This window comes from Mauremys mutica, chromosome 1 (assembly GCF_020497125.1).
Source record: "Mauremys mutica isolate MM-2020 ecotype Southern chromosome 1, ASM2049712v1, whole genome shotgun sequence".
Lineage (NCBI taxonomy): Eukaryota > Metazoa > Chordata > Testudines > Geoemydidae > Mauremys > Mauremys mutica.
The window spans coordinates 243647005-243663156 of NC_059072.1; the positions used below are offsets into that span (position 1 = coordinate 243647005).

The 16152-nt window shown below is 42.6% G+C and overlaps 1 protein-coding gene across 2 annotated transcripts in view; it reads right to left on the minus strand.

Annotated features, from left to right (window-relative positions):
• GABRA5 (gamma-aminobutyric acid type A receptor subunit alpha5) overlaps nucleotides 1–16152 on the minus strand; it is a 92703-nt gene that overhangs the window by 42401 nt on the left and 34150 nt on the right. For both annotated transcript variants that reach the window (XM_045005088.1, XM_045005097.1), the window contains exon 6: nucleotides 2495–2577. In XM_045005088.1, coding sequence (XP_044861023.1) covers nucleotides 2495–2577 — 83 coding nt within the window. The remainder of the gene's footprint in view (nucleotides 1–2494; nucleotides 2578–16152) is intronic.

The following is a 16152-nucleotide window of genomic DNA, read 5'->3' on the forward strand; positions in this document are numbered from 1 at the left end:
CAATATTTTGTTTCTTGAAAACACAACTACACTAACCCAGTAAAGCCTGATCAGTTGGCTGCCCCTTCTCCAAGCACTTGCATATTAAATCACAATACCGCTCTCACAAGCTCCTGGGTGGTATTTCATCTACAATAAAGATATTCAGAATGCTAAAAGACTTGCCATAACGTGTCCCTATATATCTAGGAATTGCAGGGGTGTCCAAACAGTGAGCTGTGTCACACACCAAACGGTTCAATGCCTGGACCCAGTGGGACATGTTGAAGATGACTTGCAGAGAACAAATTAAATGTGTCAAGTGGTAAGAGTTAGAGGGGCCTTTGGCACAAAAGTAATAAATAATGCCACCTTTATTTTTCTTTGTAAGCTTAAAATTATTTGTGCGCCAAAAGCCCTTGCCCCCTACCCCCTGCACTTCTTGGCACATCTGACATATAACTTTACATTTAGATAAGTGCAACCTCCAAGTGCATTTTTAAAAACTTATTTCTAAATGTTTTGTGGGCTTTACTCAAACCAGTGGCATAATTTTTTTGTCCTGCCTTCTTATGGGTTTATTTACATTTTTGAACCTCTGTCAGGGTGGAGGAGTGGGGAAAGAGGGGAAGTAAATTGAACCATATTGGACCTGCTTTGGCAAAGCACTTAAGCACATGCTTATCTTTAAGTATATGCTTAAATGCTTTGCTGAATTGGAGCCTCTGCTAAACTAAATACTTGTTACAGTATAAAGGTACTTCTCGCACTCTGCAGCATGCACATAGAGATTCTTTACTGTAAATTCAGTAAGGCCCTTAAATCTACCCAATGGCTACTTCTACATTATGAACTAATAGCTAACCAGGTTTCACTTTAAAAGCCATAGCTGTCACTATATCAAAGAACATTAGCAAACATCTAAAACCTTTAATGGGAGTGGAAGAATGGTTGGGGTACTAGTTTAAGAGTTGAGAAATGTAGGTTCAATTCCCTGCTTTATCACAAATTTCCTCCGTTATCTTGGGTAAGCCACTTTGACATTCTATGCCTCAGTTCCCCATCTGTACAATGGGGATAATAGCACTTCCCTACCTCACAGGAACATTGTGAGGATAAATACATGAAAGATTGTGGGGTGCTCAGATACCATGATGTTGGGAATAACCTAGAGGGTGGAATTTTCTTCCAAATTTGTATTGCAGCATGTAATTAGCTTCTCTCACACAAATCATATTTTCTTGTGAATGCACATATCACATTTTATGAGTTTGGAGTGAAATCGATAGTCTGCTCTTAAACCTTTAAGTTAGGATCTTGTAATGCAAGTGAGTGACAGGACTTCAAATTATATTGTCATAGGTTAACATCATTGCACTTAACTGATGCACTTGAACCTATAGTGACCCTGTAAGAAATATTTGGGTCTACACAGATGAAGCTGAGTCTTTTTTGCACTTCAAAGGAAGGGAAATCAAGTGACTGAGTTTGGTAATCATTACTGTATATAGTGTTTTTACTTATTATCAACATGATCACAAGAAGACAATGCATAACCAATATTAAACCAGCACACATACAGCAGATAAAAGCAAAGATTAATCTTGGTAGGATTAGAGAATTTACATCGATAGGATGTTTAGAAAAAAAAGATATGGGGGAGGGAGTGTTATGGGAGGAGAGTTAACTTGTTCCAGAGACTCGTTAAAAACCCTGACGGGTAACTTCAAAAGCCTTGGGAGACTTTCGTTGCACCTGGAATTTGCGTTTTGATTACTGAAATAAAAGATGTCTACTCTAGTAGCCTAGTCTGTACTTTAATTAAGGGCTTTGTATTTAAATATAGCCATACAATCCCTTAAGGTTATTTTTAAAGTAAGCTGCTGGCAGGACAGCATTATGGTGGATTACAGATTCAGGGTATCAAGAAAAATCAGCACTTCAACATACAATTTAGAGGATAATGTGTGTGTCTGTATATACAAACAGTAGTGTGCATGTATATATAATGTTTGTATGTGTATGTACGCAGGTTCATGTAATAAGATATAGGAGTAGATTTATCAAAGACAAGATGGGCAGATTTTCCTGTTTTGCTAACCTCTAGATATCTGTACTGTATATTTGTAGTCAATAGAACACGACCAAATAGTACATTTGTAAATACCGTAAGAGCACAGTCGACACTAGGGAAAGTTCCACTTTTTCCATACATGTAAAAACCTCAATTATTAAAAAAGGGATTTGGTGGCATCTAGTACTGAATAGGCATTGTTAAATACCCCCACTACCTGTCATCCTTGTGAGACACAGGCTGCCAAGAGGGATACACGATCTGGAAAGTAGTAGTGCTACACGTAGTTTCCCATCTATTGGAAATTAAGAGCTCAGGGGGAAGACTGAGTGGGATCAGATCAGTCATATCTAGTGAAAGATGCACATAAACTGTACTGGCTGAAAATGACAAGCCAAATCAAAACTATAGTCAACATTCTTAATTGTGACAAGAACTTACAGCTTCCAAATTTTAGCGGGCAAGCATGTGCGTCCATGGGGAAGTCTTCGAGCTGCATGGGGCATTCGGCAGAAATGGTCAATCTGTGAGAAGAAAAAAGAAACAAAATCTTCATTTTACTCAGCCTTATGCAGGCCCTTCACTATGGTATCTGAGTGCTGACATAAACATACTTTACCTAGGGACTTCTGTGAAATCAGAGCAATTCTCTGGTTACATGGGATGTGAAATACAATATGGATAAGTGCTTGTGACATGGGCTTGATCTTTTAACTTTTATTCAGATGAGCAGTCTTTATCTATGTAAGTAATCCCAATGAAATCACGGGTACTCTTTGCAGGTGAGAGAACTAGTATGTTGTAGCCCATGTCCTTGGTCTGTTTGTGTCTTTAAATTGCAACTAAAAGACAACTCCCAGGAGGCACTGCAGCAGCATAGCCAAATCAAAATATCTCGGGTTTTGGATATTTGGTTTCTGAGGAAAATTTCAATTTTTCACCAAGTTAAAGCAAAAACCTAGAATTCCACTGAAAACCAGTTTTGATATTAAATTTATGGCCAACCCCCATTCTAAATCCTTCAAAGTAAGAATTGTCTCTTAATGATGTTTGTACAGCACCCAATCTGTGCTGTACAGCACCCAACCCTGACTGGGACCTTTAGAAGCTACCAGAACCGAAGTATTTAATAATATGGGTAAGAGTAGCAGGATTCAGCTCTTTGCTTCATATTAGGAATGTCCACATGCTCTCCTTCGTTGGAATAAAACTCAAGACTGTGATGCAGACATTCCATTTTCAGATTCTGTAGGTCAGAGGCACAATGTTTTTATCTCTGTACCATGCTGAAGCCTGTGGAGCACAGCTCTGGTAGCTCAGTGAGAAACCTCTTTCCTTAGAACAAATCTGTTGCTGCACAAATAGCTCCCTGAAATACAAAAGTACACTTTCCTGTCATGAGAACATGTTCATGCAGCCACACTGCCTGACTATACACTAAATGCTTCATATTATCATGCCGAAGTGCATATTCTGGATACATAGCCTTCTCTCCACAGGGAGAATAAAGTACTGCAGTAATAAGAATGCCCATACTGGGTCAGACCAATGGTCCATCTTGCCCCATATCCTGTCTTCTCACAGTGGCAGATGCCAGATGCTTCAGAGAGATTGAGCAGAACAGGGGATCATCAAGTGATCCATTCTGTGTCATCCAGTCCCAGCTTCTGGCAAACAGAGGCTAGCAACACTCAGAGCATCTGGTTGTATCTGTGAACATCTTGGATAATAGCCATTGATGGACCTATCCTCCATGAATTTATCTAGTTCTTTTTTTAACCTTGTTATAGTTTTAGCCTTCACAAAGTCATACACATGGCCTTTTGTTCAGCCAGCCCCCTTTAAAACAATACACTAGTGCAGGGGTCAGCAACCTTTCAGAAGTGGTGTGCCGAGTCTTCATTTACTCTAATTTAAGGTTTCACGTGCCAGTAATACATTTTAATGTTTTTTGAAGGTCTCTTTCTATAAGTTTATAATATATAACTAAACTATTGTTGTATGTAAAGTAAATAAGGTTTTTAAAATGTTTAAGAAGCTTAATTTAAAATTAAATTAAAATGCAGAACCCCCTCAGACGTGGCCAGGATCCGGGCAGTGTGAATGCCACTGAAAATCAGCTCACCTGTTGCCTTCAACACACGTGCCATAGATTGCCTACCCCTGCACTAGTCAGGGGTGGCTCTAGGAATTGCGCCACCCCAAGCTGGGTGGCACGCCGCGGGGGGCGCTCTGGCAGTCACCGGTCCTGCGGCTCTGGTGGACCTCCTGCAGACGTGCCTGCGGAGGGTCCGCTGGTCCTGTGGCTCCGGTGGACCGGAGGTCCACCGGAGCTGCGGGACCAGCGGACCCTCCGCAGGCACGCCTGCGGGAGGTCCACCGGAGCTGCGGGACCAGCGGACCCTCCGCAGGCACGCCTGCGGGAGGTCCACCGGAGCCACGGGACCAGCGGACCCTCCGCAGGCATGTCTGTGGGAAGTCCACCAGAGCCGCCTACCGCCCTCCCGCGGCACGCCGCCCCAAGCATGCGCTTGGCGCGCTGGGGTCTGGAGCCGGCCCTGGCACTAGTGCATTACCAGAGTGGTCCATATATCTGACTGTTTGACAATAGTTTTGGGGAAAACAATCACACTACCAGCTTATGTACTACTGCCTGAAGGTTCTAGAGCTGTAGTTCCTGCAACAGATTTTTGGAGGTGGAGAGGTCAAGGGGATTAGGATAAAAGAAGATTAACACTCTCTGACCCATCCATTGCATTGATACTGTGAGAGGACTGAGACAGTGCAGGATGTGGAGAATGGTAATGTGGGGGAGAAGAGGAACAGGTGTGCAAGGGGAAGAAAAGAAGATGGAAAACAGTGGGGACACATAATTAGGGCCCTACCAAATTCATGGCCACAAAAAACATGTCACAGACCATGATCTCTGGTCTCCCCCATGAAATTTGGTCTTTTGTGTGCTTTTACCCTATACTATACAGATTTCACGGGGGAGACCAGAGTTTCTCAAATTGGGGGTTGGGACTCAAATGGAAGTTGCAGGGGCTCGCAAGGTTATTTAATGGGGGTTGTGGTATTGCCAACCTTACTTCAGTGCTACCTTCAGATCTGGGTAGCTGGAGAGCACCAGCTGTTAGCAGGGCACCCAGCTCTGATGGCAGCCCCCTGCCAGCAGCAGCGCAGATATAAGGGTGGCAATACCACACCATGCCACCCTTACTTCTGTACTGTTGCCCGCAGAGCTGGATGGCCAAAGAGTGGTGGCTGCTGACTGAGGGCCCAGCTCTGCAGGCAGCAGCACAGAAATAAGGGTGACAATACCATGCCATGTCATCCTTACTTCTGCGCTGTTGCTGGCAGCGGCTCTGCCTTCAGAGCTGGGTTCCCAGCCAGCAGCCACCATTCCCAGATACTCTGAAGGCAGCATCGCCGCCAGAATCACCACAGGAGTAAGGGTAGCAGTACCACAACCCTGCCTACAATGACCTTGTGACTCCCTCACAACTCCTTTTTGGCTCAGGACCCCTACAATTACAACACTGTGAAATTTCAAATTTAAATAGTTGAAATCATGAAATTTATGATTTTTAAAATCCTATGACCATGAAATTGACCAAAATGGACCATAAATTTGGTCGGGCCCTATACATAATAGAGATGGAAAGGTAACAACAGCAGTAAAGTGAGAGAGAAAATCCAGCTTGATAGAAATGATACACCATTTCCCAATCACAGACAGGAAATGCTGCTTCTAAGATGTAGAAAGAGCAATAGGTGAGGTTTGTGTCACCTGCCCTGAGGCAAGGAAGTTAAAAAAAACCCTCAAAACCCAGAAAATAAAATAGAGGGGAAGGTAACATGGCTTTGAGGGTACATCTACTTTCAACAGCTATCAACCCAATCCAGCAAAATGTTTAAGCACATTTTGAACACTAAGCATGGATGTACTTTGTGGGAGTGGGGCCTGTATAAGAAGGACCCCAGTTTTCCCATACTTACAAGTTTTAGACTCAAACCTCCAACAAATTGACTTTCTTCTCTTGGTAACTCTCCTTCCTCTTTCTCTTTCATCTCTTTACAGTTAGATCCCAGATAGCTTCTATGCAAGGCTCCAGAAGCCCTATAGGCTCTGCAGGCTCTGGGTCAAGCTAGATGTTGTACTGAGTGAGTTTCAACAAAAGCATTTTCTTCCCACCTGTTCTGCAATTGTAATTCTATAACCATCACACACAGAACCATTATTATCTCCAAGGAGAATCATGCACCCACAGCAACAGAACACACCACATCCCCATGGGCAATAAAATGTGTTCTCCTGATAAGTGGTCAGACCCATATCTTCACTCTGTTTCTAATAAACCTCTCTGTCTGGGTCTGTAATTGTAACTGTAATTATCTACAGAGTGAGCTGTAGTCAGTCCTGTGTTTTGGCAAATTCCATACATTTAACCCAAATGTGTTGGTCTCAGTGACCTAAAGTCTACAGGGCGGGAAAGTTGTAGTGGGAAAAGTTGGGAAAGTTGCCTGCCACACTCCCAACTTACAAGGGACCCAGAGCTGTCTGGCACAGTCCAGACTTGCTGACTCACCTAACCTTTGTCTTGCCTCACCTTCCACGCAGTCTAGAACTAGATCTCTCCTGAGCCCAGTGGCTACCTCAGAGAAGGAGAGAGATGCAAACACTGCCTTTCTCCAAGGGTAAATCCCACTTGATTACAACTTCAATCTGCTGCACCAGCAGGAGTGGATCTAGCCAAATAGCTATAAAAGAGGAGAAATTAATGTATGCAGAGGTTGGCTGCTAGGACATCAGTCTTGGCAGTAGCTGTATCCAGGCTCCAGTCCAGTACTTCTCTCTTTCTCTCTCTTCCTTTTTAAAAGTCATTCAAAATAACATGCAACAAGGAGGGATAACAATATAAGTGGCCTCCCTTCCACATGTTTTGTTCTCTATGCCAAGCAAGTACTTCCACAAATGAAATGTCTTTGATGTGTTCATAAAACAGCACCTTACTCCATATGTTGTAATATACCTGATCTACTTATTTCAGTTCCCCATCTGTCTTTTTATTTAGAACACTTTTCATCTATAGAGCTCAAAGGATGGTGGGTATCATTATTTCCTTTTTAGAGCTAGCTAGGCTTGGAAGGATTAGATTTGTATTAATAGATGTTGATTTCACTTTACACACACAAACTGACAAATATTTCCATGGAAATTTCCAGATAGTAAGAAAAATGTTGCTTGAGAACTTATTAGAGGTTGATTTAAGGATATTTACTTTGTACATTTTGATATGTTGTTGACAATTTGTGTTTTTAACAGTTATCAAACTTCAACTTTTTGAATCACAACATCTATGGTCATTAATTCTTTTCTTCCCTCCACCCGCCCACACGTTTTGTGACACCCTACCATAATTTCTCACAACTGTGAAATTTTAAATCAATTAAATATTGGGAAATAAATGCTTCAAAATAAACTGATCTCTGTCAAATGTATTTAAAAAAAATCAAATTCTGCCAAGTCTACAGATAGGGAAATTGAGGCACAGGGTGCCAATGGCTCATCCATTATCAAACAACAGGGATCAGTGGCAGAGCTGGGAATAGACCTCAGCTCCCTGCACTTCAAGCACAATGCCATATCCAGTGGCACATGCTACCTCTCCTCTAAAATAATATTTACATTAAATAAAAAAAGAGATGACAAGACCCCTACATGTCTATATTTTTAAGGAAGGACACACTGGACTCTGATCCATGTATGGTATTAGAACTTGGGCACCACTTAGTGAAACTGCAAGAGAATTTCGTATTAGAAACTGACTTCTTATGCTGGCCTTAAAATAACTGCTTGAGGCCTGGATCCTATAAGGTGTTGAGCACGCTCTCCCTGAACCCGCAAAGCACTATTAGGGCCAGAGCACTCAGCAGCTTGCAGGGTAGAGCCCTGAATGCCCAGTGCATAGAACTTCTCCAGTTCCTCCTACTAATGGTTTCTGTGTCAAATCAGTGCTGCTGGATGTGTACTTTCCTTCAGTTTCAGAAGAAAACACCAGTCACTCAATGAAGTTGATTGGAATTAAAATCCTCCAAATCTCTTTAAATGAAAAGGTGACATTTATATGTAATTTAATTTTGAAGGGTTTGATTGTGCCTTTAGGGCACAGCCTTACATTGGGGCTATGTGGAGCTGCATGGCCCCAGGGCCAGACATAATCCCTCACCAAGCTTCCTTATCCTAGCAGGCAGTGCGCAAACTGCTCTGTCTTTTAGGGTAGTGCATGGTGCAATCTGCTATCCCTAATGTTTGAGTGGTGGAAGGCACCATTAGTGCCATAGTCTCATCTCCTCTCTTGGGGGCTATGTGCACCTCTAAGGGTTCAAGGAAGGAAGAAACCCCTGTGCCCAGGGACTGTAACCATCCCTGATCCTCACATGCAGTGTGAGGTGCTGTGCACCTTCTCCTGTGCATTTGTACAAAAGTTCTGTGCCAGACTGTCCCTAAACATTGAAATATCCCAATAATTTATTCTCAGATGTGTTATTCATAACATTGCATAGCTAGTACATTTTAAATTTTAAAATGCTTAATACATGATGTCATAACAACCTGTTACAAAATCCTTATCCTTTACTGGGTATTTTATACCATTCATTACAACATATTATTGGTGCATAATAGGGCTGGGCAATATGGATGAGCAATGGCTTTGAAATACAGTCGAACCCATTTATCTCGACCTCGGTTAACTTGCCAATCGTATTAAGTCGACGTTTTAGAAGTGGAACCGCCAAATTCTCTCTTTGTCTTAGCATTTTCTCATCGGTTATGTCGGTTCTTTTATGTCGTCGTACCCTAATATCTCGAGCACAAAAGAGGGCCAAATTTGCCACTTAACGTCCGTTATCTCGATCCCCATGACCAATCGTGCGTCTTATATATTAGTATATAAATAAAAATGATCGTACTTGGTTCACTGCGCAGGTGCTGAGTTTTTCACGTAGCACGTGATCATGGTCCGTATGGTCGTTCACTCCCATGCCAGTTCATTCACTCTTGTTGATCTTGTCTGAAGGATAACATGCTGTAGCTATTCTGTTTTATTTTTTCCCTTCTAAAAATGTCTGGAGGTGTTAAGAGAAAACTGGACAATCATCAATAGAGGAAAAAGTATGAAATCATACTGCAGCTAGAAAAAGGAACAAAACCGGCAGACCTTAGTCGTCAGCATGGCATTCCAGCAAACACCATTTCAGGATGGAAAAAGAAGGCCGACATGATAAAGCAAATGTACGAGAAGTCTGTCTTTGATCCAGCAAGAAAAAAACTTAGAGTGGCTGAGCACAAAGATGTCGACGATGCACTGTTTCAATGGTTCACAAATACGCGAGCAACAAACCTTCCCGTCAATGGTCCCTTGCTGATGGAGAAGGCGGACATCCTTGCTGCAAAAGCTAGGACACCCTGACTTTAAAGCAAGTCAGGGGTGGCTGGATCGTTTCAAAAAGAGGCACAACATTGTCTTCAAAGCAATTTGTGGAGAGAGCGCTGCGGTTCAACAGGAACAAGTGGATTCATGGCTGAAGACTCAAATGCGCACAATTTTGGATACCTATGAGACTCGGAACATTTTTAATGCTGATGAAACTGGGGTGTTTTGGAAATGCCTTCCAGACAAGACTATGGCGTTTCGTGGGGAGGCTTGTCATGGTGGAAAAAAAGTCGAAGGACCGACTTACAGTGCTAGTTGCTGCTAACATGGATGGAAGCCAAAAACTCCCGCTCTACGTTATAGGAAAGTCCAAGAATCCCAGATGCTTTAAGCAGACCAAAGTTCTTCCAATGTGATTACGATGGCCAGCCAAGCGCCTGGATCACAGGAGATCTATTCAGTGTATGGGTTGAAAAAGTGGGACAGGAAGTTCCAAGCAGAGAAAAGGAAGGTGGCACTGATCGTGGACAACTGTAGAGCTCATCCGGATGTTCCTGGTCTCAAGGCCATTAAGATCTTTTACCTCCCACCTAACACAACGAGTAAGCTCCAACCAATGGACCAGGGGATAATCCAAGTGCTTAAGGTGTACTACTACAGGAAAATGTTGATGCGCCAATACCTGCTCCATGATGAAAAGAAGGCACAGTACACCCCTTCCCTTCTAGATGCAATGAACTTCCTGAGATCAGCCTGGAATGACGTGAAGAAGGAAACAATCTCAAACTGCTGGATGCACTGCGTCATTCAGGATATTTCCGATGATGAGTTTCAGGCACAGTGCCGTGCAGCCGCAGAAGAACTCGCGGAAGTGGCGGGGAAAATCAAGCCTTACAGATGCTATCTTGGAAGAGGAGGCACAGGAGTTAGCCATCACTGTCCAGGAATTCCGAGATTACATAGAAATCGACAAAGACGTCGTTACTGATGGCGTGATCACTGATGAAGACATTGTATCAAGTGTGCAGTCAGCACAGGCAAGCACATCTGCATGCGGCAATGACAAAGAAATGAAGAAGATGCGACGAAGATTTGGAACCAATTCCTTTCAGCTGGTGAGGTGGTAGAAATGCTACAGAAAATTCGACGGTATGGTTCTTTTGTAGGAGATGAAACTGTTTGACAGCATAAATAATATTGAAGCATTTGTTTTCAAGCAGACTGTTAAAGGCAAAAAGCAACAAAGCATTTTAGACTTTGTAAAGAAACCATAGTAACCGCGTGTACGATACTTTTCAGAGCTGTGTCAGAGTGAAATGACTCGCGAATTTAATTTTGACACTGGTTAGCTTTTTGTAAAAACGAACTACACCCCGCACGTTTTTTGTGATTTTGTGAGCGATCTTTGTGTTTGCAATGTTGGAGAATATAATAAAGGTTTGTATCGAGAATCGACGGTGGTTTGTATTGTATACTGGTAAATCTCTGCTGTTAGTTGGTGCACATATGCCTTTTGTTGTTAGCAAACATGTATGTACATTTTTATAGCATGCCGATCGCTTCATCAAACAAATCGCGGCAACGCTGTTGTGTAAAAAAACCTCCAAAAACACGTGCATGTACATTCTCATTTATTAACGCACATCATGTACATAAAGAAATTTCAAGCACATGTTAATATATTGCCGCCATATTGGTTTTCGTTTATCTCGATCATCGGTTATCTCGACGCTTTTTGGCAAACCCCTAGGCCGGCAACATAACCGGGTTCAACTGTATCATACATTTTCACCATATTGTTTTGAATTGTCCTGGTGCCCTCAAATATTAGCTCTTCACTAAAATATGAGGGTCCAAAAAAGATTGGCTCACAAAATGCACTTGTAAGTCAAAACAATTTGTTTCTACAGAAAGCAGCATGGCAGCCATCTTTGTCAATTCTGTAGAGAAGTTGGTGGGGATAAACCCACACTTGCTTCTGGAAACGCGTTGCAAATAGGGCAGGGACAGAAGATGACAGGAACGTGTAGAATGCACCAATGTTCCACACCCAGAAGTGATGGACAAATTTATACTTTATCTTCACCTTCAAACATCACCTGGAAAGAAGCAGGATGCATCTGAAGTCCTGTCTCCTTCCAGACACACGCCTTCAGCTAGCAAAAATTCCACTCAGCTCACATATGCATGCATGCACAGTGCTAGTAGAACACTGGTTGGTCATTATTAAAGAACTCTTATCTTTAGTAAAAAGTTAGGGCTTGAATATCCTTTTACACACAGCAGTTTTACACAGTTCACTACAATGGAGTTACTCCTTGTTTACAGTTGTGTAAGGGAGAGGAAAAATAGGACTTTTGTGTGCACAAATGGAACAGGGTTTTGTTAAACCTTTAGAACACAGTCCATTCAAATTGGATTTTAATGGGTCCAAAAAAACACGTCTGACGTAGGGACTGTCCCCAACTCAAACTTCTCCCTGGTTGTGCTGAGGCACAGGAATTATTAAAAATAAAATTTTAAAAAATATTATGAGAGCAAGCGTGTGGCGTTGAGCGGTGGGTGGGTGTTTTTTTACTGCCTTTGTACTCAAAAGCCCACTGAATTATTTTTACTCAAACTTCTGATAAATAAAAATAACTCTTGGGCCGTGACCAGACATGGAACATTTCTGTCCAAAAAGTGAAAATTTGACAAAATTGTAAGCAACTGAAAAAACCCAAACCCTTTAGAATGGAAGGATGCCTTCAATGGAGCAAAGATTTCACCCAGTGTGTGTAAGAGCAATAGCTGCTGTTGTATTACCACCAGTAATCCTTAGTAGTTTTATTGTTTTACATGTTCAAAGTGCTGCACAAACATTAACTAACTAAATAGAGGCTGTAACCCATCTTAGTTTCGGTGGGGGGGGGGGAAGTAATATTGATGTTAAATTCCAGCAAAACAAATACATACATGGTGATTCAAACCACAAGATTTCACAAAGTCAGGAAAAGTCATGAGAGAAAAATTCACATTTGGAGCATTGAGAATTAAGCATTAATCCTTTGCTAAAATTCGGCAGATTCTTTTGTGTAGCTACAGTTTTCACTGTATTGGGAGTGAACTATTTTCAAGTCACAGATGCAGTGAGCAATTAAGGGCAGATCTTTGGGACCTATAGATCCACATCCTACATTCAGAGTGGGCTCCAGAAGGTGCTTGGGACCCAGGAGTTCAGGAAGCCATGAGAGAGCCATCACTGCCATAGGGAGCAGTCAGGCTACAAGAGGTTCCCAACTTCCTATCTCTGGTTGACTGAGAAGGGAGAGGAGGAACCACAGAGTATGCTAGAGAGAAAAGAAGACAACCAGAAGTTGAGGAAAACTGTCAAATAGCTACCCTCTCTGCAGGGAGCTAACGTTGCTGCTAAGGAGTGGGAAAAACAATTGAAGGTTCCTTGGAAAGAATGTGCCTGCTGCCTTGCCCTTTCGAAAACACCTTCCAGAATGGCACCTGCAGCTGCCAGCCATGAGAGATGCAAGTATGGGAAGGCAGCCACCTGCACCAAGGAGGTGCAGATGGTGGCAGGATCCTCTTCTACCAGTCAGCAGCCTCCAAACTGGAAAGTAGCAGGCACAAGGTTTCAAAACTGCCTCGTCACTCTTTAAGGCCAGTTGCCATTCTTTGTTAAACTAGGCTGGCAGTGTTTGCTTGAAACTCATCTCACCCCCATTTTTGCAGCTATTGATCCTGCTTGGAAAGGGTCAAGTGGACTTTGCTGGCTCACTCATTACACCACATAGGTAAAAAAGCCATGGGTGTTAGGAATCATTAAAAAGGGGATAGAAAATAAGACTGAGAATATATTATTGCCCTTATATAAATCCATGGTACGCCCACATCTCGAATACTGTGTACAGATGTGGTCTCCTCACCTCAAAAAAGATATTCTAGCACTAGAAAAGGTTCAGAAAAGAGCAACTAAAATGATTAGGGGTTTAGAGAGGGTCCCATATGAGGAAAGATTAAAGAGGCTAGGACTCTTCAGTTTGGAAAAGAGAAGACTAAGGGGGGACATGATAGAGGTATATAAAATCATGAGTGATGTTGAGAAAGTGGATAAGGAAAAGTTATTTACTTATTCCCATAATACAAGAACTAGGGGTCACCAAATGAAATTAATAGGCAGCAGGTTTAAAACAAATAAAAGGAAGTTCTTCTTCACGCAGCGCACAGTCAACTTGTGGAACTCCTTACCTGAGGAGGTTGTGAAGGCTAGGACTATAACAATGTTTAAAAGGGGACTGGATAAATTCATGGTGGCTAAGTCCATAAATGGCTATTAGCCAGGATGGGTAAGAATGGTGTCCCTAGCCTCTGTTCGTCAGAGGATGGAGATGGATGGCAGGAGAGAGATCACTTGATCATTGCCTGTTAGGTTCACTTCCTCAGGGGCACCTGGCATTGGCCACTGTCGGTAGACAGATACTGGGCTAAATGGACCTCTGGTCTGACCCGGTACGGCCTTTCTTATGTTCTTATGTTCTTATGTTCTCTCTGAGGGGACAGATTTTAGGTATTGGTAGAGCAGTCTGTGAAAGGAACTTGAGGAGGAAAGTCAGGGAACAGGTTTGAGTTAAACTTTTAAAATTAACCTTAGAACTGATTTCCTCATCTCCCCTCACCCAGTGAAGCCAAACCCTAGGAAAATGGTGAGTTTGGACTCTGTAGCATGTGTACTGGGTTTCATTTTGTTTTTAAGGGACAGCTGGGAAAATTGTTTCCTCACAACCACAGGGAGGGGGGAAATCCTGCTAGGGAATACTAAAGATTAGAGATGTAATAAAGAAAACAGAGTAACACTGTTTCATTATAGTCATGACAGATACCTGATTCTGCTACTGCTCTTCTTTCACCAAATAAGTACAATGATCCATATGATTTAGTAATCTGCAATATGCTCTCATTAGATACTTTTGTGGATAAACATGTATAAATTGCTACATTCACTGCAGTACCCACTTAACCTTGATCTAAAAATATATCTGATGAAAAAGATGAGTATCTGTTATGTCTTGGGAAACTTTTATAACAAATGATGAAGAAACAAAGTTTCTTTCTGAGACTTTCACAATAAAATACAGCTTCAATTCAATTAGAGTAACTATTTGGTTTATTAAGCCACATTACGTGCTGGACAACAAAAGTTAACTGATGTCAGTCACTGTTCTTGAAACAAGCATAACTCTTGGAACATATTTAAAGATCTCTGCTTATTCCTAGGCATTTACTTATAATCTTAATATACAGTAACTCCTCACTTAACGTTGCAGTTATGTTCCTGAAAAATGCTACTTTAAGTGAAACAATGTTAAGCGGATCCAATTTCCCCATAAGAATTAAGGTAAATAGGGGGAGTTAGGTTCGAGGGAATTTTTTTCGCCAGACAAAAAGTATAAGTTTTAAACAAACAATTAATACTGTACACAGTAATGATGATTGTGAAGCTTGGTTGAAGTGGTGGAGTCAGAAGGTGGAAGAGGATGGGATATTTCCCAGGGAATGCCTTACTGATAAATGATGAACTAGCACTCGGCTGAGCCCTCAAGGGTTAACACATTGTTAATGTAGCCTCACACTCTACAAGGCAGGAGGAATGGAGGGAAGAGAGATAGCATGGCAGAGAGAGACAGAGACACACACCGTGTGTGTGTGAGAGAGAGACACACATTTCCCCTTTAAGTACACTGACCTCACTCTAAGTACAATGCCTTTTTAAGTAGATCAGCAACTTGAGACAGCAGCTGCTGCCAGCAAGCGTCCTCCATCCTGAGCCCTGTCGTGTCCCTCCCCCTGCTCTGTGCAGGTGGGGTAAAGAAGCAGGGGGGCAGGAGCGGGGGAGAGGGTGACACCCTGACATTAGCTCCCTTCTTCCCCCGCCCACCCCTGCACAGCAAGCAGGAGACTCCCGGAAGCAGCTCCAAGGCAGAGGGCAGGAGCAGCACATGGCAGTGAGGGCAGGAACACCTGAACTGCCGGCAATTGATAGCCTGCTGGGTGGCTGCAGCACAGGGAACTTAGGGGAGCGGGGAGCTGATAGGGGGGCTGCCAGTCCACCCTGGTTCCAAGGCCCCACCAGCTAGCTACAACAGGCTGCTCTTCCTGCAAGCAGTGGACAAAGCAAGCAGCTGCCAAACAACGTTATAAGGGAGCATTGCGCAACTTTAAATGAGCATGTTCTCGAATTGATCAGCAATGTAACAATGTTAACCAGGACAATGTTAAGTGAGGAGTTACTGTAATCTGTGCACAGAGGGGATGATGGGTGATTTAACACTGTAAGGATGTCTTAAGGCATGGATAAACACTTAGTCACTATACAGATGGCTGAAAGGGTTATGCTAAGGAGATGAAGTCCAGAAACTTGCCTGAGAGGCTGAGTGAGTTGTCTGCAACATGGATCATGGCGAGGGAGAGGAAATGTAAACATTACTGGTAGTTCTGATGCTGCATCACTCATGATGCCCCAGCTATTCAGCCTGAATCACACTGGGTGGCATTCACCTCTGTCTTGGGTGTGTGACAAGAGCGGGAAGGCAAGGTCTATCCTGACAGGCTTAAGTGGTGCATAATCTTTGTTCTGGCCCTGTGTTCATAGGGAATTTCACCCATTATGTT